The sequence below is a fragment of the Hypanus sabinus genome, unplaced genomic scaffold (genome assembly GCF_030144855.1).
Source record: "Hypanus sabinus isolate sHypSab1 unplaced genomic scaffold, sHypSab1.hap1 scaffold_2842, whole genome shotgun sequence".
In the NCBI taxonomy this organism is placed as follows: domain Eukaryota; kingdom Metazoa; phylum Chordata; class Chondrichthyes; order Myliobatiformes; family Dasyatidae; genus Hypanus; species Hypanus sabinus.
Window position 1 is genome coordinate 1 of NW_026780985.1, and position 19082 is coordinate 19082.

Consider the following 19082-nt stretch of genomic DNA (forward strand, 5'->3'; position numbering starts at 1 on the left):
GGCTGGATTCAGGGCCTGCCATTGGCTCCCTGTCCGGATTCAGGGCCTGCCATTGGCTCCCTGTCCGGATTCAGGGCCTGCCATTGGCTCCCTGTCCGGATTCAGGGCCTGCCATTGGCTCCCTGTCCGGATTCAGGGCCTGCGACTGGCTCCCTGTCTGGATGCAGGGCCTGCGATTGGCTCCCTGGCCGGATTCAGGGCCTGCGATTGGTTCCCTGGCTGGATTCAGGGCCTGCGATTGGCTCCCTATCAGCCTCCCCTCTGGGGCTCTTTCTCTCCGCAGTGCTGCCCCGGGCGGGTGGGGTGCCGGCGAGAGGAGAGGGACGCCCAAGGACTCACATCGGTGACGATACTGAGGTTCCTGAGGTAGGCCGCCTCCGTCTGAATCAGCTCCCAGATCGATTCCTGCAGGTGCCTCTGTTGGCGGGACAGAGCCTGGGGGTGGCGGGGCGGGGAGGGGGGGAGAGAGAGGAGAAGTGGGAGGTGGAAAAGGTGAGGGAAAAGACAACGAACCTACATTGGCCTCTCCCCCCTCCAACCCACACCCTCACCCTCCCCTCCTTTCCCCACTCTCCGTTTGACCCCTTTCTAACACCTCTCTCCCCCATCTTTCCCTCTCCCCACTCTTACCCCTCTGTCTTCCACCCTCCCCACACTATCCGCCTGTATCTCTCCCTCTCTTCCCCGTCTCCCCTACCTCCCTCTCTCTCCCCTTCTACTCTCTTTCTCTCCCCCTACCCATCTCAGTCTTTCCCCTTTCTCTCTACTCCCTCTCTCTCCCCCTCTACTCTCTCTCTATCTCTCTCTCTCACCTCCCACCCTCTACCTCTCCCTCTCTACCCCATCTACCCTACCTCCCTCTCTCTCCCCTTCTACTCTCTTTCTCTCCCCCTACCCATCTCAGTCTTTCCCCTTTCTCTCTACTCCCTCTCTCTCCCCCTCTACTCTCTCTCTCTCACCTCCCACCCTCTACCTCTCCCTCTCTACCCCATCTACCCTACCTCCCTCTCCCTCCCCTTCTACCCTCTTTCTCTCCCCCTACCCATCTCAGTCTCTCCCCTTTCACTCTCTACTACCTCTCTGTCCCCTACCTCTTCTCTCCCCCTCTACTCTCTCTCTCCTCTACCCTCCCACCCTCTCACTCTCCCTCCCTATCCCCCTTCTCCCTTCTCCCCCCGCTCACCTCGTGTCCCGGAACAAATTCCCTCCAGGAGGACTTGGGGCTGACGAGGTCCTTCAGTCCCTCCCCCACCGCCCACAACCTCCGCTGGCCCTCGGGGAGACGGGGCAGCCCGAACAGGCTGTAGACGGTGAGCTTCTGGTTCAACTTCTGTAGCTTCTCCGACTCCTGGGGGTGGGGGAGAGAGAGAGAGAGAGAGTGTGAGAAGGAGAGAGAGATGGAGAGAGAGAGAGAGAGTGTGAGAGGGAGAGAGAGAGAGACAGAGAGATGGAGAGAGAGAGAGAGTGTGAGAGGGAGAGAGAGAGAGACAGAGAGATGGAGAGAGAGAGAGAGTGTGAGAGGGAGAGAGAGAGAGACAGAGAGATGGAGAGAGAGAGTGTGAGAGGGAGAGAGAGACAGAGAGATGGAGAGAGAGAGAGTGTGAGAGGGAGAGAGGAGGACGGGGGGCTGACGAGGTCCTTCAGTCCCTCCCCCACCGCCCACAACCTCCGCTGGCCCTCGGGGAGACGGGGCAGCCCGAACAGGCTGTAGACGGTGAGCTTCTGGTTCAACTTCTGTAGCTTCTCCGACTCCTGGGGGTGGGGGAGAGAGAGAGAGAGAGAGTGTGAGAAGGAGAGAGAGATGGAGAGAGAGAGAGAGAGTGTGAGAGGGAGAGAGAGAGAGACAGAGAGATGGAGAGAGAGAGAGAGTGTGAGAGGGAGAGAGAGAGAGACAGAGAGATGGAGGGAGAGAGAGAGTGTGAGAGGGAGAGAGAGAGAGAGACAGAGAGATGGAGAGAGAGAGAGTGTGAGAGGGAGAGAGAGAGACAGAGAGATGGAGAGAGAGAGAGTGTGAGAGGGAGAGAGAGAGAGAGACAGAGAGATGGAGAGAGAGAGAGTGTGAGAGGGAGAGAGAGAGAGACAGAGAGATGGAGAGAGAGAGAGAGTGTGAGAGGGAGAGAGAGAGAGACAGAGAGAGATGGAGGGAGAGAGAGAGTGTGAGAGGGAGAGAGAGAGAGAGACAGAGAGATGGAGAGAGAGAGAGTGTGAGAGGGAGAGAGAGAGAGACAGAGAGATGGAGAGAGAGAGAGAGTGTGAGAGGGAGAGAGAGAGAGACAGAGAGATGGAGAGAGAGAGAGAGTGTGAGAGGGAGAGAGAGAGAGTGTGAGAGGGAGAGAGAGAGAGACAGAGAGATGGAGAGAGAGAGTGTGAGAGGGAGAGAGAGAGACAGAGAGATGGAGAGAGAGAGTGTGAGAGGGAGAGAGGAGGACTTGGGGCTGACGAGGTCCTTCAGTCCCTCCCCCACCGCCCACAACCTCCGCTGGCCCTCGGGGAGACGGGGCAGCCCGAACAGGCTGTAGACGGTGAGCTTCTGGTTCAACTTCTGTAGCTTCTCCGACTCCTGGGGGTGGGGGAGAGAGAGAGAGAGAGAGTGTGAGAAGGAGAGAGAGATGGAGAGAGAGAGAGAGAGTGTGAGAGGGAGAGAGAGAGAGACAGAGAGATGGAGAGAGAGAGTGTGAGAGAGGGAGAGAGAGAGATGGGGAGAGGGAGAGAGAGAGTGTGAGAGAGGGAGAGAGAAATGGAGAGAGAGAATGAGGGAGAGAGAGAGAGCTGAGAGAGGGTGAGGGAGAGAGTGACAGAGAGATGGAGAGGGAGTGAGAGAGAGAGATGGAGAGAGAGTGAGAGAGAACAGAGATGGAGAGTGAGAGAGAGCTAAGAGAGGGAGTGAGAGAGAGAGTGAGAGACTGAGAGGGAATGTGAGAGAGAGAGAGAGAGAGAGGGAGACAAAGAAAGAGAGAGGGGGGAGATGGAGAGGACAGAGAGAGGGAGATACTGAGAAAGGGAGTGAGAGAGAGAGGAGAGGGAGAGAAAGAGAGAGAGAGATGGAGAGAGAGAGGGGAGAGTGAGTGTGAGAGAGTGACAGAGAGGTAGAGAGAGAGAGAGACTGAGACAGGGAGAGAGAGAGGTAGAGAGAGAGACTGAGAGAGGGAGAGAGGGAGAGAGAGAGTGAGAAAGTGAGAGACGGAGAGAGTGCCCTTCCCCCCACCCCCCTCTCCCTACCTTGCCCTCGGCGACTCGAGTGCTGCTACTGTCCCGGGCTGGATCGGCGGCCTGCTCCCCGGCCAGGCTGGCATACTCCGAGCCGTGCCTCCCGACTTTCTTACCTGCAGACTTGAGGATGGGGAGGGGGGGGGGGGGGCGCGTCAGTCCTCCCTTTCTGTTGTGTAAGGGGTTAACCCCAGACCACCCTCGCCTCCCCACCTTCTGGTTAGACCGGGCGAGAGAGGGTTAGTTGCAAGAGGGAGAAGGGTTAACTATGGGACGGAAGGGGTTACTCCCCTCTCCAAGAAGCGGACAAGCCTGGCAACCAGGAAAGAGGGGGTTAATCCCACCACACCCCCCCCCTTCCTACCCCACCCCCCGCTCCTTCTCTGGGTCTGTCAATAGGAGGGGGTTAATAGCAGGAGAGAGAGGGTTGATTATGTCAGGGAAGGAGATAATCCCACCCCTCCATTCGGAGAACGAGGTAACCAGGGCGAAGAGGGTTAACTGGGGTTTGGGGGAGGATCTGCCAATGGGGTAACGGGTTTCCCAGTCTACAGATTGGGAGGGAGAGGGTTAATCGTGGAATGGACCGGGCAGGGGCAGCCCTCCCGAATGGGAGGGAGAGGGTTAATGCTGACACACCCCCCCCCCACACACCACCCCCCGCGATGGGGTGGGCCCTTGGGGTGCCTGGGTAGGCGGAGAGGAACAAAGAGGGTTAACTCTCCCCCTCTGACATCAGAACTGCCCCATGTCTCAGAATGGGAGGTGAGTGGGGTGGGAATTAATCCTGGGAGAGAGGGAATGGGTGCAACCTCAGACGGAGAGAGAGAGAGAGAGAAAGAAAGAGAGAGAGAGAGGGAGAGAGAGATGGAGAGAGAGTGTGAGAGAGAGGGAGAGAGAGTGTGAGAGGGAGAGAGAGAGAGAGAGGGGTGGAGAGAGAGTGCGAGAGAGAGGGAGAGAGGGAGAGAGAGAGGGAGAGGGAGAGAGAGAGTGTGAGAGAGAGAGGGGGAGGGAGAGAGAGGGGGAGGAGAGAGAGAGGGGAGAGAGAGAGAGAGAGAGGGGGAGGGAGAGAGAGGGGGAGGGAGAGAGAGGGGGAGGGAGAGAGAGGGGGAGGGAGAGAGAGGGGGAGGGAGAGAGAGGGGGAGGGAGAGAGAGGGGGAGGGAGAGAGAGGGGGAGGGAGAGAGAGGGGGAGGGAGAGAGAGGGGGAGGGAGAGAGAGAGGGGAGAGAGAGAGGGAGAGAAGGAGAAAGAGAGAGGGAGAGAGGGGGGAGAGTGAGAGAGAGACACAGATGGAGAGAGACACAGAGAGAGAGAGCGACTGACAGAGAGAGAGACAGATGTAGAGAGAGAGAGAGAGACGGAGAGGGAGAGAGTCAATTATTTAGAGCAGAGGGTGAAATACTGACGATTAAAACCCTGCCGTGTGAGTTTGCGTCTCGGGGCTGTTTCCCGAGGAGAGAGGGTTAATTCTGGCACAGTGCGATATTATTTAACCTCCGTGCTACCTGGACTGCACCTTGAACCGAGAGCCAAACAGTTTCACAGTTGGGAATGACTCACCCACCCTGAAACAGGTTCATGGTTAATCTTTGGAAAGTGTTCAGGAATGTAAAAATTCAAACAGGTCAAACAACTCGGTGTCTAACCCAGGGAGAGTGTGATGGGACGGTGTGGGGGGAGATTCACTCTGTGTCTGACCCCGGGAGTGTGTGATGGGACGGTGTGGAGGGAGATTCACTCTGTTTCTGACCCCGGGTGTGTGTGATGGGACGGTGTGGAGGGAGATTCACTCTGTGTCTGACCCAGGGAGAGTGTGATGGGACGGTGTGGGGGGAGATTCACTCTGTGTCTGACCCCGGGAGTGTGTGATGGGACGGTGTGGAGGGAGATTCACTCTGTGTCTGACCCCGGGAGTGTGTGATGGGACGGTGTGGAGGGAGATTCACTCTGTGTCTGACCCCGGGAGTGTGTGATGGGACGGTGTGGAGGGAGATTCACTCTGTGTCTGACCCCGGGAGTGTGTGATGGGACGGTGTGGAGGGAGATTCACTCTGTGTCTGACCCCGGGAGTGTGTGATGGGACGGTGTGGAGGGAGATTCACTCTGTGTCTGACCCCGGGAGTGTGTGATGGGACGGTGTGGATGGAGATTCACTCTGTGTCTGACCCCGGGAGTGTGTGATGGGACGGTGTGGAGGGAGATTCACTCTGTGTCTGACCCCGGGAGTGTGTGATGGGACGGTGTGGAGGGAGATTCACTCTGTGTCTGACCCCGGGAGTGTGTGATGGGACGGTGTGGAGGGAGATTCACTCTGTGTCTGACCCCGGGAGTGTGTGATGGGACGGTGTGGATGGAGATTCACTCTGTGTCTGACCCCGGGAGTGTGTGATGGGACGGTGTGGAGGGAGATTCACTCTGTGTCTGACCCCGGGAGTGTGTGATGGGACGGTGTGGAGGGAGATTCACTCTGTGTCTGACCCCGGGAGTGTGTGATGGGACGGTGTGGAGGGAGATTCACTCTGTGTCTGACCCCGGGAGTGTGTGATGGGACGGTGTGGAGGGAGATTCACTCTGTGTCTGACCCCGGGAGTGTGTGATGGGACGGTGTGGAGGGAGATTCACTCTGTGTCTGACCCCGGGAGTGTGTGATGGGACGGTGTGGAGGGAGATTCACTCTGTGTCTGACCCTGGGAGTGTGTGATGGACGGTGTGGAGGGAGATTCACTCTGTGTCTGACCCCGGGAGTGTGTGATGGGACGGTGTGGAGGGAGATTCACTCTGTGTCTGACCCCGGGAGAGTGTGATGGGACGGTGTGGAGGGAGATTCACTCTGTGTCTGACACCGGGTCGGTGTGTGATGGGACGGTGTGGAGGGAGATTCACTCTGTGTCTGACCCCGGGAGTGTGCGATGGGACGGTGTGGAGGGAGATTCACTCTGTGTCTGACCCCGGCGTGTGTGATGGGACGGTGTGGAGGGAGATTCACTCTGTGTCTGACCCCGGGAGAGTGTGATGGGACGGTGTGGAGGGAGATTCACTCTGTGTCTGACCCCGGGGCGGTTTGTGATGGGACGGTGTGGAGGGAGATTCACTCTGTGTCTGACCCCGGGAGTGTGTGATGGGACGGTGTGGAGGGAGATTCACTCTGTGTCTGACCCCGGGAGTGTGTGATGGGATGGTGTGGAGGGAGATTCACTCTGTGTCTGACCCCGGGAGTGTGTGATGGGACGGTGTGGAGTGAGATTCACACTGCGTCTGACCCCGGGTGTGTGTGATGGGACGGTGTGGAGGGAGATTCACTCTGTGTCTGACCCCGGGCGTGTGTGATGGGACGGTGTGGAGGGAGATTCACTCTGTGTCTGACCCCGGGAGTGTGTGATGGGACGATGTGGAGGGAGATTCACTCTGTGTTTGACCCCGCGAGTGTGTGATGGGACGGTGTGGAGGGAGATTCACTCTGTGTCTGACCCCGGGAGTGTGTGATGGGACGGTGTGGAGGGAGATTCACTCTGTGTCTGACCCCGGAAGTGTGTGATGGGACGGTGTGGAGGGAGATTCACTCTGTGTCTGACCCCGGGAGTGTGTGATGAGATGGTGTGGAGGGAGATTCACTCTGTGTCTGACCCCGGGAGAGTGTGATGGGACGGTGTGGAGGGACATTCACTCTGTGTCAGACCCAGGGAGAGTGCGATGGGACGGTGTGGGGGGAGATTCACTCTGTGTATGACCCCGGGAGTGTGTGATGGGATGGTGTGGAGGGAGATTCACTCTGTGTCTGACCCCGGGAGTGTGTGATGGGACGGTGTGGAGTGAGATTCACACTGCGTCTGACCCCGGGTGTGTGTGATGGGACGGTGTGGAGGGAGATTCACTCTGTGTCTGACCCCGGGCGTGTGTGATGGGACGGTGTGGAGGGAGATTCACTCTGTGTCTGACCCCGGGAGTGTGTGATGGGACGATGTGGAGGGAGATTCACTCTGTGTTTGACCCCGCGAGTGTGTGATGGGACGGTGTGGAGGGAGATTCACTCTGTGTCTGACCCCGGGAGTGTGTGATGGGACGGTGTGGAGGGAGATTCACTCTGTGTCTGACCCCGGGAGTGTGTGATGGGACGATGTGGAGGGAGATTCACTCTGTGTTTGACCCCGCGAGTGTGTGATGGGACGGTGTGGAGGGAGATTCACTCTGTGTCTGACCCCGGGAGTGTGTGATGGGACGGTGTGGAGGGAGATTCACTCTGTGTCTGACCCCGGAAGTGTGTGATGGGACGGTGTGGAGGGAGATTCACTCTGTGTCTGACCCCGGGAGTGTGTGATGGGATGGTGTGGAGGGAGATTCACTCTGTGTCTGACCCCGGGAGAGTGTGATGGGACGGTGTGGAGGGACATTCACTCTGTGTCAGACCCAGGGAGAGTGTGATGGGACGGTGTGGGGGGAGATTCACTCTGTGTATGACCCCGGGAGTGTGTGATGGGACGGTGTGGAGGGAGATTCACTCTGTGTCTGACCCCGGGAGTGTGTGATGGGACGGTGTGGAGGGAGATTCACTCTGTGTCTGACCCCGGGAGTGTGTGATGGGACGGTGTGGAGGGAGATTCACTCTGTGTCTGACCCCGGGAGTGTGTGATGGGACGGTGTGGAGTGAGATTCACACTGCGTCTGACCCCGCGTGTGTGTGATGGGACGGTGTGGAGGGAGATTCACTCTGTGTCTGACCCCGGGAGTGTGTGATGGGACGGTGTGGAGGGAGATTCACTCTGTGTCTGACCCCGGGAGAGTGTGATGGGATGGTGTGGAGGAAGATTCACTCTGTGTCTGACCCCGGGAGAGTGTGATGGGACGGTGTGGAGGGAGATTCACTCTGTGTCTGACCCCGGGATGTGTGATGGGACGGTGAGGAGGGAGAGTCACTCAGTGTCTGACCCCGGGAGTATGTGATGGGACGGTGCGGAGGGAGATTCACTCTGTGTCTGACCCCGGGAGTGTGTGATGGGACGGTGTGGAGGGAGATTCACTCTGTGTCTGACCCCGGGAGTGTGTGATGGGACGGTGTGGAGGGAGATTCACTCTGTGTCTGACCCCGGGCGTGTGTGATGGGACGGTGTGGAGGGAGATTCACTCTGTGTCTGACCCCGGGAGTGTGTGATGGGACGGTGTGGAGGGAGATTCACTCTGTGTCTGACCCCGGAGTGTGTGATGGGACGGTGTGGAGGGAGATTCACTCTGTGTCTGACCCCGGGAGTGTGTGATGGGACGGTGTGGAGGGAGATTCACTCTGTGTCTGACCCCGGGAGTGTGTGATGGGAAGGTGTGGAGGGAGATTCACTCTGTGTCTGACCCCGGGAGTGTGTGATGGGAAGGTGTGGAGGGAGATTCACTCTGTGTCTGACCCTGGGAGTGTGTGATGGGACGGTGCGGAGGGAGATTCACTCTGTGTCTGACCCCGGGAGAGTGTGATGGGACGGTGTGGAGGGAGATTCACTCTGTGTCTGACCCCAGGAGTGTGTGATGGGACGGTGCGGAGGGAGATTCACTCTGTGTCTGACCCCGGGAGAGTGTGATGGGACGGTGTGGAGGGAGATTCACTCTGTGTCTGACCACGGGAGTGTGTGATGGGACGGTGTGGAGGGAGATTCACTCTGTGTCTGACCCCGGGAGAGTGTGATGGGACGGTGCGGAGGGAGATTCACTCTGTGTCTGACCCCCGGAGAGTGTGATGGGACGGTGCGGAGGGAGATTCACTCTGTGTCTGACCCCGGGAGTGTGTGATGGGACGGTGCGGAGGGAGATTCACTCTGTGTCTGACCCCCGGAGAGTGTGATGGGACGGTGCGGAGGGAGATTCACTCTGTGTCTGACCCCGGGACTGTGTGATGGGACAGTGTGGAGGGAGATTCACTCTGTGTCTGACCCCGGGAGTGTGTGATGGGACGATGTGGAGGGAGACGAGTGTGTGATGGGACGGTGTGGAGGGAGATTCACTCTGTGTCTGACCCCGGGAGTGTGTGATGGGACGGTGTGGAGGGAGATTCACTCTGTGTCTGACCCCGGGAGTGTGTGATGGGACGGTGGGGAGGGAGATTCACTCTGTGTCTGACCCCAGGAGTGTGTGATGAGACGGTGTGGAGGGAGATTCACTCTGTGTCTGACCCCGGGAGAGTGTGATGGGACGGTGTGGAGGGAGATTCACTCTGTGTCTGACCCCGGGAGTGTGTGATGGGACGGTATGGAGGGAGATTCACTCTGTGTCTGACCCCAGGAGTGTGTGATGGGACGGTGTGGAGGGAGATTCACTCTGTGTCTGACCCCGGGAGTGTGTGATGGGACGGTGTGGAGGGAGATTCACTCTGTGTCTGACCCCGGGAGTGTGTGATGGGACGGTGTGGAGGGAGATTCACTCTGTGTCTGACCCCGGGAGTGTGTGATTGGACGGTGTGGAGGGAGATTCACACTGTGTCTGACCCCGGGAGTGTGTGATGGGACGGTGTGGAGGGAGATTCACTCTGTGTCTGACCCCGGGAGTGTGTGATGGGACGGTGTGGAGGGAGACACCCATTGATTTCGGTTCTCAGGGCTGAAGAATTTGGGTGAGATGCGAGTGGAAATTCTCCGGGTTATGATCACTCCTGTTGTCGGGACACTGAACCGGCTGTTGCCAGGGAGACCGGCTCCATCTTCGAGTGTATCTGCGCTAATTTCCTCCTTATCAGCTCTGCCGTGGGGAGTGTCTGGTCAGTGGAGAAAGGCAGAGGGGGGTAGGGAGAGAGAGGGGGAGAGTGCAGAGCAGGGGGGGCAGAAGGGTGGAGAGGGGGCTGGGTAGGAAGAGAGATAGAGGCGGGGGACAGAAAGTGGTCAGTGGGAAAAGGAGAGAGAGCCGGCGGGGCAATTGGGTGGGGGGGTGAGAGAGAAGGGAATAGAGGGGTTAGTGGATGGAAAAGAGAGAAGATGAGAGTGGAGTGAGGGAGGGAGAGAGGAATGGAGAGGGGGGCCAATGGCAAAGCCATACAGGTGGATGGTGTGGGAGGGGAGTGAGGGAGAGCACGAGGGAGGGAAGGGAGGAGGGGAGCGCACGCGAAAGATAGAGCAGGATGCTGGGAGAGCAGTGGGAGAGAGGGGCCGAGTGGCGGAGAGTGAGTTTAAAAGAGGTCGGGTGTGACCGTACAGAGAGAGGTACAGAAGGGGTTGAGGGAGGAGGAGGAGGAGGTTAGGGAAAGGATCCTCCCTCACCCTCATCTCCCTCTCTGCCCATCCCTGCTATCCCAGAGATCCTGCCCCTCTTCCTCCCAGTCCCTCCCCTTCCCCCTCCCTCCACTTCCCGCTCCCTCCTTACCTGGTACCCCAGATGTCTTGTCTTCCTCTCCTTCACCCCCTGTGCCCAGTGCTGGGCAGACGGGGCCGCCCCCTCCCAGGTGCGCACCCTGCCGCGGTCGAATAGCCGGATCCTCTCCGCCACCAGCCCGAGGGGCCCCGGGTCCATCGCCTCTGCCTCTGGGGGTGCCTCCGCCTCGCGTTTTGTCCCGTCCGCCAGCGGCGGCACGTCCCAGGACCAGCTGGTGAAGTGCAACATCTCGGCGGCTGGCGGGTGAACCCGTGGGGGGGAGGGATCGGTCGGCGGTTCCAGGCTCTGCCCCAATCAGGGAAGAGCACTGACCCCCACCACCCCCCCCAACCCAAACCAACCGACCAATCCCAATAAAAGGGCGTTGACAGAACCGCAACCCAACTGACCAATCAGGGAAGAGCACTGACCCCCACCACCCCCCCAACCCAAACCAACCGACCAATCCCAATAAAAGGGCGTTGACAGAACCGCAACCCAACTGACCAATCAGGGAAGAGCACTGACCCCCACCACCCCCCCAACCCAAACCAACCGACCAATCCCAATAAAAGGGAGTTGACAGAACCGCAACCCAACTGACCAATCAGGGAAGAGCACTGACCCCCACCACCCCCCCCCCCAACCCAAACCAACCGACCAATCCCAATAAAAGGGCGTTGACAGAACCACAACCCAACTGACCAATCAGGGAAGAGCACTGACCCCCACCAACCCCCCAACCCAAACCAACCGACCAATCCCAATAAAAGGGCGTTGACAGAACCGCAACCCAACTGGCCAATCAGTTGACAAACCCTAACCCAACTGACCAATCAGGGGAGAGCGTTGACAAACCCTAACCCGACCGACCAATCCAAGAAAGGGCGTTGGCAGGAATCGCAACCCAACTGGCCAATCAGGGAAGGGCGTTGACAAACCCTAACCCAACCGACCAATCAGTTGACAAACCCTAACCCAACTGACCAATCAGGGGAGAGCGTTGACAAACCCTAACCCGACCGACCAATCCAAGAAAGGGCGTTGGCAGCAATCGCAACCCAACTGGCCAATCAGGGGAGGGCATTGTCAAACCCTAACCCAGCCGACCAATCAGGGGAGAGCGTTGACTCAAACCCGAACCCAACCGACCAATCCGGGAAGGGCGTTGACCCCAGCCCAAAGGCTTTGGAAGAGGTGTGAGGGCTCAGCTGGCCAATGAGGATTCAGAGTGATGGGAGGAGACGCAATGGGGTGGAAGTCAGTGGACTGCCTCCCCAATCCCCCCCCCCCCCCACCAATGGATGGTTGGTTATCGGGTGAACGGCCGAGCTGGGTCCACTTATCGGTTGACTGGCTGGTTAACCCGTCCGGTTGCTGATCCACCGTGTGAACGAGGGGCAGAGGTCGGGACCACTGGAATTGAAAGGCAGGAGAGGGAGTTAGGAGACACAGCAGAACCGCAGGCCCTTCATCCCTTCTGGTCCCTGCTGGCCGAGCATGGCCCTGCACACCCCTCCGAACTTCCCTTGCGCGTTGAACCAACGACCACCGCTCGTGTTGGCCACGACCCATGCCCTCACCCCCCCCAACCCAGGCAGGTCACCTTCCACCCCCTAGCCCACAGCCTCCTGCCATAGTCCCACCCCGTCTCGGGGGGGGGGGTAAGGGAAAAGGCCGGCTTGCGTTTACCCTGTCTGTCTACCTCCGTCGGGCCTCCTCCCAATCTCCCGCAGTCAAAGGGGCAAAGTCCAGACCGGTTCAGACTTTCCCCCGTAACTCAAGAGCGGGCGTTCCCCGTGCATCCACTCTTGTGAACGTTTACGGCCTTCCCTGAGGGCGGGCCTCCCAGTTAGGCCTCACCGCTGTCTCGGCACTGATTTATGAGGCCCAAGCTCGTTTTAACGACCCTGTCTGCCCTGTGACGCCACTTCCAGCGGGTGGAGGGCCCGTGTGTTCCCGGATCCCTTCGCCCTGCCGCACTCCTCAGTGCCCTCCCCGTTCACGGTGTCAGACCCACCCTGGTTGTCCCTCCCGAGGTACAGCACGTCACCCTTGTCTGCGTTAAATTCCATCCGCCGTTTCCCCAGCTGGTCCAGGCCCCACCGCGAGCTTCGATAGTCCCCCCTCGCTGTCCGCTACACTCCCGGTCTTGGTGTCCGTCCGCAGAGTTCTGATCCGGTTAACCCGTTATCACCCAGATCGCTGATACCGATGACCCAGGACCGATCCCTGCGGGACTCCACCAGTCACAGGCCCCCCCCCCCCCAGTCAGAGAGGCGACCGTCTACCGCCCGTCTCCGGCTTCTCCACAGAGCGATGTCGAATCCAATTTACCACCTCATCCTGCCTGCCCGGCGACTCCCTGTGCGGGGCCTTGTCCCATCCCTCGCTAAGGTCACGTAGACAACATCCACTGCCTTGACCTGGTAACTTCCTCGGCAACTATACGTGATGGGTTAGACACGGCCGAGCTGGACAAGGGTTAAGGGTGAAGGGGGAAAAGTTTAAAGGGAACATCGGTGGGGGGGGGGGGCCTTCTTCACGCAGAGAGCGGTGGGAGTGTGGAATGAGCTGCCAGATGAAGTGGTGAATGCGGGCTCACTTTGAACATCTGAGAAAAACTCGGACGTGTAGATGGACGAGAGGGGTTTGGAGGGATGTGGGCCAGGTGCGGGTCAGTGGGGAACTCGGCAGAGAAATAGACAATAGACAAGAGGTGCGGAAGTAGACCATTCGGCCCCTCGAGCCTGCACCGCCATTCTGAGATCATGGCTGATCATTCACTATCAATACCCAGTCCCTGCCTAGTCCCCATATCCCTTGATTCCCCTATCCATCAGATATCTATCTAGCTCCTTCTTGAAAGCATCCAGAGAATTGGCCTCCACCGTCTTCCGAGGCAATGCATTCCACACCTCCACAACTCTCTGGGAGAAGAAGCTCTTCCTCAACTCTGTTTTAAATAACTGACCTCTTATTCTCAATCCATGCCCTCTGGTACTGACTCTCCAACATCTGGAACATATTTCCTGCCTCAATCCTATCAAATCCTTTAATTATCTTAAACGTTTCAATCAGATGGTCCGGCAGGGCCGAGAAGGGCCGAAAGGCCGTCTCTGTGCTGGAACGTTCAATGGTTCTCTGCTGATCTTCTCAGCTGACCTCACTACCCGCTGCAGGGTCACCGACGACGTCTTCACTGGGCCCGTGGCCGCAAGAGGCCTACCGCGTCGTGTGAAACCAGCCTCCCGCTCGCTCGGACGACAGGCGCTGACCTGGCAACATGAGGTCCACGAGTTTGGGCGGACTTCGGCCCCGAGAGGCCCGGCCCCTTCGGGCCCCGAGGGTGTCCTCGGCCGGCGGGAGGAGGGTCGCCTGCCCCGCGGTGGGAGCTGGCCGAGTCCGCTGCCCTTTGGAGAAACCCCCATTCCAGACAGAGGCGGGACCAGTCCCCGTGCATCCGTGGAAAGTCGGTAGGGCCAGATCTCCTCAAAGCCCTGACGAGATAGAGCCCCTGGTCTGCCTTCTTGGATGATCGACCAATAGACGACAGACAGTAGGTGCCGGGGTAGGCCATTCGGCCCTTCGAGCCAGCCCCGCCATTCACTGTGATCCTGGCTGATCGTCCACAATCAGTACCCCGTTCCTGCCCTCTCCCCATATCCCTCGACCCCCGCTATCTATAAGAGCTCTATCTAACTCTCTCCTGAATGCATCAGAGACTTGGCCTCCACTGCCTTCTGGGGCAGAGCATTCCACAGATCCACCACTCTCTGGGTGAAGAAGTTTTTCCGCATCTCTGTTCTAAATGGCCTACTCCTTATTCTTAAACTGTGGCCTCTGGCTCTGGACTCACCCATCATCGGGAACATGCTTCCTGCCTCCAGCGTGTCCAATCCCTTAATAATCTTATGTGTTTCAATCAGATCCCTCTCATCCTTCTAAATTCCAGTGTGTACAAGCCCAGTCGCTCCAATCTTTCAACATGTGACAGTCCCCGCCATCCCGGGAATTAACCTCGTGAACCTACGCTGCACTCCCTCAATAGCAAGAATGTCCTTCCTCAGATTTGGAGACCCAAAACTGCACACAATACTCCAGGTGGGGTCTCACCAGGGCCCTGTACAGCTGCAGAAGGGACCCTCTTTACTCCTACACTCAATTCCTCTTGTTAAAAAGGCCAGCATGCCATTAGCTTTCTTCACTGCCTGCTGTACCTGCATGCTTGCTTTCATTGACTGATGTACAAGAACACCTAGATCTCATTGTACTTCCCCTTTCCTAACTTGACTCCATTCAGATAGTAATCTGCCTTCCTGTTCCTGCCACCAAAGTGGATAACCTCACATTTATCCACATTAAACTGCATCTGCCATACATTTGCCCACTCACCCAACCTGTCCAAGTCACCCCCGCATTCTCATAACATCCTCCTGACATTTCACACTGCCACCCCCAGCTTTGTGTCATCAGCAATTTTGCTAATGTTACTCTCAATCCCTTCATCTAAATCATTATTGTAAACAGCTGCGGTCCCCAGCACCAAACCTTGCGATACCCACTGGTCACAGCTGCCATTCCCAAAGGGACCCGTTAATCGCTACTTCCTTGTTTCCTGTCAGCCAGCCAATTTCCAATCCATGTCAGTACTCTGCCCCCAATACCATGCGCCCTAATTTTGCCCACTGATCTCCTATGTGGGACTTTATCAAAAGCTTTCTGGAAGTCCGGGTACACTACATCCACTGGCTCTCCCATGTCCGTCTTCATAGTTACAGCCTCAAAACCCTGATGAGATAAAGACTTTGGTCTGCGTTTCTTGGATGGTGGACCAGATCTCCTCAAAGCCCAGACGAGGTCGAGCCATTGGTTTGTGCTTTCTTACTGGTTGTACCAACGTGTTGGGCCCAGGTGAGATCCTTCGAAATGTTGAGAGACAGGAACTCGAAGATTCTCGGCCGCTGGCGCCCCAATCAGGTGTGTATCCTACCCCGTTCACCGAGGTCCCTCGGTCTCTCGACTCGCCGAGACCCCGGACAAGCGGCCTCCGCCATTGAGGACACAGAACACGGAGGACGTGGCCCCTTCTCATTACTAACGACTGGGGAGGCGGAACGGATTGATACCTCACGAACAGATTCGTCTCCCCCAGCCTTAGTTTTCTGAACCAATGGACATTATATATATCTACTTTGCCCTCTCTCGCACGAGTTATCGAACGTCTTCTTCACTCAAATATACCTCCAATCGGAGCTCGGCCCCCAGCAACCCTTCGGGCCCCCCCCCCCCCGAGTAAAGCGCAGCCCCATCACAGGGCAATGCACAATGATGATCAGGTACCCAGCAAACTGCATTGCTCGGGACGGTGGAGGGAAAGCGGAGCGCCCTCCCTCCTCTCTCACACTCCCTCCCTCTATCACACTCCCTCCCTCTCAGTCTCTCACACTCCTCTCTCTCTCTCACTCCCTCTATCAGTCTCTCACACTCCTCTCTGTCTCTCACCACTCCCTCTCTCACACTCCTCTCTCTCAGTCTCTCTGTCTCTCACACTCCCTCCTCTCTCAGTCTCTCACACTCCCCTCTCAGTCTCTCACAATCCCCTCCCTCTCTCAGTCTCTCACCACTCCCTCTCTCAGTCTCTCACTCCCTCTCTCAGTCTCTCACACTCCCTCCTCTCAGCTCTCTCCACACTCCTCTCTCAGTCTCTCACACTCCCTCTCTCAGTCTCTCACTCCCTCTCTCAGTCTCTCACACTCCCTCCCTCTCTCAGTCTCTCAACTCCTCTCTGTCTCTCACACTCCCTCTCTCACACTCCTCTCTCTCAGTCTCTCTGTCACTCACACTCCCTCCCTCTCTCAGTCTCTCACACTCCCTCCCTCTCTCTCACTCCCTCACACTCCCTCCCTCATACTCCTCTCTCTCAGTCTCTCACACTCCTCCCTCTCTCAGTCTCTCACACTCCCTCCCTCTCTCTGTCTCTCACACTCCTCTCTCTGTCTCTCACACTCCCTCCCTCTCCAGTCTCTCACACTCCCTCCCTCATACTCCTCTCTCTGTCTCTCACACTCACTCCTCTCAGTCTCTCACACTCCCTCCTCATACTCCTCTCTCTCAGTCTCTCACACCTCCCTCCCTCTCTCAGTCTCTCACACTCCCTCCCTCTCTCAGTCTCTCACATTCCCTCTCTCAGTCTCTCACTCCCTCCTCTCTCTGTCTCTCACACTCCCTCCCTCTCTCAGTCTCTCACACTCCCTCCCTCTCTCTGTCTCTCACACTCCTCCCTCTCTCAGTCTCTCACACTCCCTCCCTCTCTCAGTCTCTCACACTCCCTCTCTCAGTCTCTCACACTCCCTCCCTCCTCTCTGTCTCTCACACTCCCTCTCTCAGTCTCTCACACTCCCTCTCTCTGTCCTCTCACACTCCTCCCTCTCTCTGTCTCTCACACTCCCTCTCTCAGTCTCTCACACTCCTCTCTCAGTCTCTCACACTCCTCTCTCAGTCTCTCACACTCCCTCTCTCACACTCCTCTCTCAGTCTCTCACACTCCCTCCCTCTCTCTGTCTCTCACACTCCCTCCCTCTCTCAGTCTCTCACACTCCCTCCCTCTCTCTGTCTCTCACACTCCCTCCCTCTCTCAGTCTCTCACACTCCCGTCCCTCTCTCAGTCTCTCACACTCCCTCTCTCAGTCTCTCACACTCCCTCCCTCTCTCTGTCTCTCACACTCCCTCTCTCAGTCTCTCACACTCCCCTCTCTCTGTCTCTCACACTCCCCTCCCTCTCTCTGTCTCTCACACTCCCTCTCTCAGTCTCTCACACTCCTCTCTCAGTCTCTCACACCTCCTCTCTCAGTCTCTCACACTCCTCTCTCACACTCCTCTCTCAGTCTCTCACAACTCCTCTCTCAGTCTCTCAACTCCCTCCCTCACACTCCTCTCTCTCAGTCTCCTCACACTCTCTCTCTCAGTCTCTCATACTCCCACCCTCTCTCAGTCTCTCACACTCCCTCCCTCATACTCCTCTCTCTGTCTCTCACACTCCCCCCTCTCTCAGTCTCTCACACTCCCTCTCTCAGTCTCTCACACTCCTCTCTCTGTCTCTCACACTCCCTCTCTCTCTGTCTCTCACACTCCCTCTCTCTGTCTCTCACACTCCCTCCCTCTCTCAGTCTCTCACACTCCTCTCTCAGTCTCTCACACTCCTCTCTCAGTCTCTCAAACTCCCTCCCTCACACACTCCTCTCTCTCAGTCTCTCACACTCTCTCTCTCAGTCTCTCATACTCCCACCCTCTCTCAGTCTCTCACACTCCCTCCCTCATACTCCTCTCTCTGTCTCTCACACTCCCTCCCTCTCTCAGTCTCTCACACTCCCTCCCTCATACTCCTCTCTCTCAGTCTCTCACTCCCTCTCTCAGTCTCTCACACTCCCTCCCTCCCTCATACTCCTCTCTCTCAGTCTCTCACACTCCCTCCCTCTCTCTGTCTCTCACACTCCCTCTCTCAGTCTCTCACACTCCTCTCTCTAAGTCTCTCACACTCCTCTCTCAGTCTCTCACACTCCTCTCTCAGTCTCTCACACTCCTCTCTCTCAGTCTCTCACACTCCCTCTTCTCAGTCTCTCACACTCCTCTCTCTCAGTCTCTCACACTCCCTCCCTCTCTCAGTCTCTCACACTCCCTCCCTCTCTCTGTCTCTCACACTCCTCTCTCAGTCTCTCACACTCCTCTCTCAGTCTCTCACACTCCCTCCCTCACACTCCTCTCTCTCAGTCTCTCACACTCCCTCCCTCCCTCATACTCCTCTCTCTCAGTCTCTCACACTCCCTCCCTCTCTCAGTCTCTCACACTCCCTCCCTCATACTCCTCTCTCTGTCTCTCACACTCCCTCCTCCCTCACACTCCTCTCTCTCTCTCACACTCCCTCCCTCTCTCAGTCTCTCACACTCCCTCTCTCAGTCTCTCTCACACCCCCCCTCCCTCACACTCCTCTCTCAGTCTCTCACACTCCCCTCTCTGTCTCTCACACTCCCCCTCTCTGTCTCTCACACTCCTCTCTCACACTCCTCTCTCTCAGTCTCTCACCCTCCCTCCCTCACACTCCTCTCTCTCACTCCCTCCCACTCCTCTCTCTCAGTCTCTCACACTCCCTCCCTCCTCACACTCCTCTCTCAGTCTCTCACACTCCCCTCCCTCACACTCCTCTCTCTCAATCTCTCACACTCCTCTCTCTCAGTCTCTCACACTCCCTCTCTCACTCCCTCCCTCTCTCATACTCCCTCCCTCCCTCACATCCTCTCTCTCAGTCTCTCACCCCCCTCCCTCCACACTCCTCCCTCTCTGTCTCTCACACTCCCTCTCTCACACTCCTCTCTCTGTCTCTCACACTCCCTCTCTCACACTCCTCCCTCTGTGTCTCTCACACTCCCTCTCTCACACTCCTCTCTCTCAGTCTCTCACACCCCTCCCTCTCACACTCCTCTCTCTCAGTCTCTCACACTCCTCCTCTCTGTCTCTCTCACTCCCTCCCTCTCAATCTCTCACACTCCCTCCCTCCCTCC

The 19082-nt window shown here is 57.6% G+C and overlaps 1 protein-coding gene across 1 annotated transcript; it reads right to left on the minus strand.

Moving 5' to 3' along the window:
* Positions 1 to 339: 339 nt before the first annotated feature.
* Positions 340 to 10956, minus strand: LOC132388249 (mucin-4-like; the record flags this gene model as incomplete). The annotated part of the gene is made up of 4 exons (XM_059960591.1): positions 10537 to 10956; positions 3220 to 3330; positions 1184 to 2560; positions 340 to 435 (listed from the first exon to the last, which is right to left on the minus strand). Coding segments are annotated over exons 1-4 (1821 nt in total), but the record flags the coding sequence as incomplete, so codon positions are not given.
* Positions 10957 to 19082: the final 8126 nt, after the last annotated feature.